Source organism: Lipotes vexillifer, unplaced genomic scaffold (genome assembly GCF_000442215.2).
Source record: "Lipotes vexillifer unplaced genomic scaffold, Lipotes_vexillifer_v1.1 scaffold1691, whole genome shotgun sequence".
Taxonomy (NCBI): Eukaryota; Metazoa; Chordata; class Mammalia; order Artiodactyla; family Lipotidae; genus Lipotes; species Lipotes vexillifer.
Genome location: NW_006789046.1, coordinates 425,854 through 428,367, shown reverse-complemented (window position 1 = coordinate 428,367; position 2,514 = coordinate 425,854). Strand labels below are relative to the sequence as shown.

The 2,514-nt window shown below is 64.2% G+C and overlaps 2 protein-coding genes across 2 annotated transcripts in view; one reads left to right on the top strand and one right to left on the bottom strand.

Annotated features, from left to right (window-relative positions):
• The window catches only part of CENPX (centromere protein X), a 3,611-nt gene extending 3,481 nt beyond the window's left edge, over positions 1 to 130 (bottom strand). The window contains exon 1 of the mRNA XM_007462381.1: positions 101 to 130. Within this exon, the coding sequence (XP_007462443.1) occupies positions 101 to 130 (30 nt within the window). The remainder of the gene's footprint in view (positions 1 to 100) is intronic.
• Positions 131 to 365: 235 nt separating this feature from the next.
• Positions 366 to 2,514, top strand: part of LRRC45 (leucine rich repeat containing 45) — an 8,001-nt gene continuing 5,852 nt past the window's right edge. Inside the window, exons 1-4 of the mRNA XM_007462304.1 lie at positions 366 to 1,045; positions 1,526 to 1,587; positions 1,962 to 2,032; positions 2,308 to 2,486. Of these exons, the coding sequence (XP_007462366.1) occupies positions 826 to 1,045; positions 1,526 to 1,587; positions 1,962 to 2,032; positions 2,308 to 2,486 (532 nt within the window). The 5' untranslated portion in view covers positions 366 to 825. The remainder of the gene's footprint in view (positions 1,046 to 1,525; positions 1,588 to 1,961; positions 2,033 to 2,307; positions 2,487 to 2,514) is intronic.

The following is a 2,514-nucleotide window of genomic DNA, read 5'->3' as shown; positions in this document are numbered from 1 at the left end:
GGCCCGGGCCGCAGCGCCCCCGCCGGCCCCGCGCGTGGCCCCCGCCCAGGCGGCCTCGCCCCGCGCCCCCAGCCCGCCCCGCCAGCAGGCCCTCTCTCACTTTCCGGAAGCCGGCGCTGATTTCCTCCATGACCGCCACCAAGGTGCGCGCCCTCCGGAACCCCGCCCCCGCGTCCCCAGCCAATGAACCTTGAGCGCGCCCTCCGGAGACCCTCCCTTGCGACTCCAGCCAATCGACAAAGAGCGCGCCTACTGGAGCCCCGCTCCCCCGCCCCCAGCCAATGGATCCTCCGCGCGCGCCCGCTCCTTCGCCTTCATTGGCCCGCGGTGAGCGCCCCACCTCCGCAAAGCCTTCTGGGAGTCGTAGTTTCCTCCAGGTCTTCCCGGCGCTCCCTGCTCTTCCTGGATACTGAGGCGCGCGGCGGCCGCGACGAGCGAGCCGGGGTCGGCGGCGCGAGGGCTGGGGCATCGGGCCCGGAGCCCAGGGGTACGGGCGACGTCCGGATGGACCGGCCCCGCCGCTGGAGGCCCCGCCCCCGAGGACGCCCCATCTCCTCGGTCCCAGGCTTCAGCGGTCCGCTGAGAATCACCCGCCCCTGCCCTCCTGGGGCCTCACGCCTATTGGACCAACTCAGTTTGCGCCTCGTTCCTTGGCTGCTGAAGACTTAAGAGTCTTTGTGCCCCCACTGAGCTGCCGGGGGCTCTCTGAAGGCCCCAGGAGAGAGGCCCTGCCGTACTGCCCTTCCCCGGCTTCCCGGTCCCAACTGGCTCCTGGTGAGGCCTGTCTAGGCGCTTTCCGGGAAGCCCTTCCTGCACCCCAGGGACATGGAGGAGTTCCGGCGCACCTACAGCCGGCTGTGCAAGGAGAGTGGGGCCGAGCCCCAGGAGACTGTTCTGCAGCAAATGCACCAGCTGCCGCAGGGCCGGCTGGACCTGGCCACACAGAGCCTGACAGTGGACAGCTGCAGGGCTCTGGGCAAGCTGCTACAGAAGGAGGCACTGCTGACGGAGCTCGTCCTGAGTGACTGCATGCTGAGTGAGGAAGGTGGGCACCAAGGGCAGGCGGCCCAGGGCAGCCCTTCCAACTTCAGAGTTGGGGCCGGGCTCCCCTGGCTTCTTTTGCTCTGCTGCTTATTAGCTGCACGTGCCGCAGTCCTTGGTGCTTAGCATCTCTAGCAGAGAACTCTGTCCCACCTGCTCTCTTCTTTGTGAGATTACTCCCTTTTACTGTCATAAAGCAAGTAGCAGCATCCTCTCTGGAAACCCGGGAGCAGAAGGCAATTTCTCTTTGTAATGGGAAAGCCTTAGTATCCCCTGGCTTAGGAGAGTCCCGCTGTGCTGGTGAGCCACCTGACTCCACACCTGGCGGATTTTTCAAACCTGACACAGGAGTGGGGTGACTCTTTTTTGGCATGAACCTTGGCTGGTGGGGGCCACTGGGACAGCCATCTCTCCCCTATGTGTGGGGAGCTGACCCAAGATGGAGCCAACAGGGGTGGAGAGTGACTGCCCTGCTCTCTTACAGGGGCCGTGCTGCTGCTGCAGGGGCTGTGTGTCAACACCATCGTGCGGTTTCTGGATCTCAAGGTGGGTGGATCTGCACTCGGGGGCGTGCCACCTGAGAGCAGGAGTAGAGAAGATGCAGGTGTCCTGGCGACCAGGGGTCTGCATGGTGGCCGGAGACCGTGTCTGTAAGTGCTCTTAGCACACAGGCTCCGCACCATTTGCTCGTGGTCTCACGCATGCATGTCGGTGTTCTGAGGGCAGGAACATGAGTTCCAGAATGTTCTCACAAGCAAACTGAAATAGCCTGCATTAGGAGGCCACTGCGGGCAGGGAAAGCAGAATTTGAAAGGAGCCACACCTTCCGTTTGCCATGGCCTCGCCCGCTGCCTGACCAGGTTATTCAGAGCCCAGCTCAGGATGCCGGGGAGTGACTGGCTGGCCTCTTCCTGTCCTAGGGCAATAACCTTCGCGCCTCAGGGGCCGAGGCACTGGCAAAACTCCTCCGACAGAACAAGTCCATTCAGAGGTAGGGTGGCGGTCCCAGCCTCCGCTCTCCCCCGAGCCCCCGCTCTCTCTCTGCGTGGTTCTGGGTTGGCTCCAGCGGACACGGTTCTGCAACATGAGAGTTCACGCCTTCATGTCGGTCTTCCGTGGTGGGGAGTAGGCGGGTATGAGTTACTCACGCGCCTCCAGCCTTTCTGCCAGAGACCCCCAAGCCTGTGCCCCTCCTCAAGCCTGCTGGACCCCATGGGAGCAGGATGCCCTTCGGGGCCACACACCTCACGTCCACCCTTCCTGCAGCCTAACCCTGGAGTGGAACAGCCTGGGCACGTGGGAAGAAGCCTTCGCGGCCTTCTGCGGGGCCCTGGCAGCCAATGGCGCCCTGCGGCAGCTGGACCTCCGCAACAACCAGATCAGCCACAAGGGTGCCGAGGAGCTGGCTCTGGCCCTGAAGAGCAACACCAGCCTCCAGCAGCTTGGTGAGGCCGCCAGCACTGGCCTCTTCGT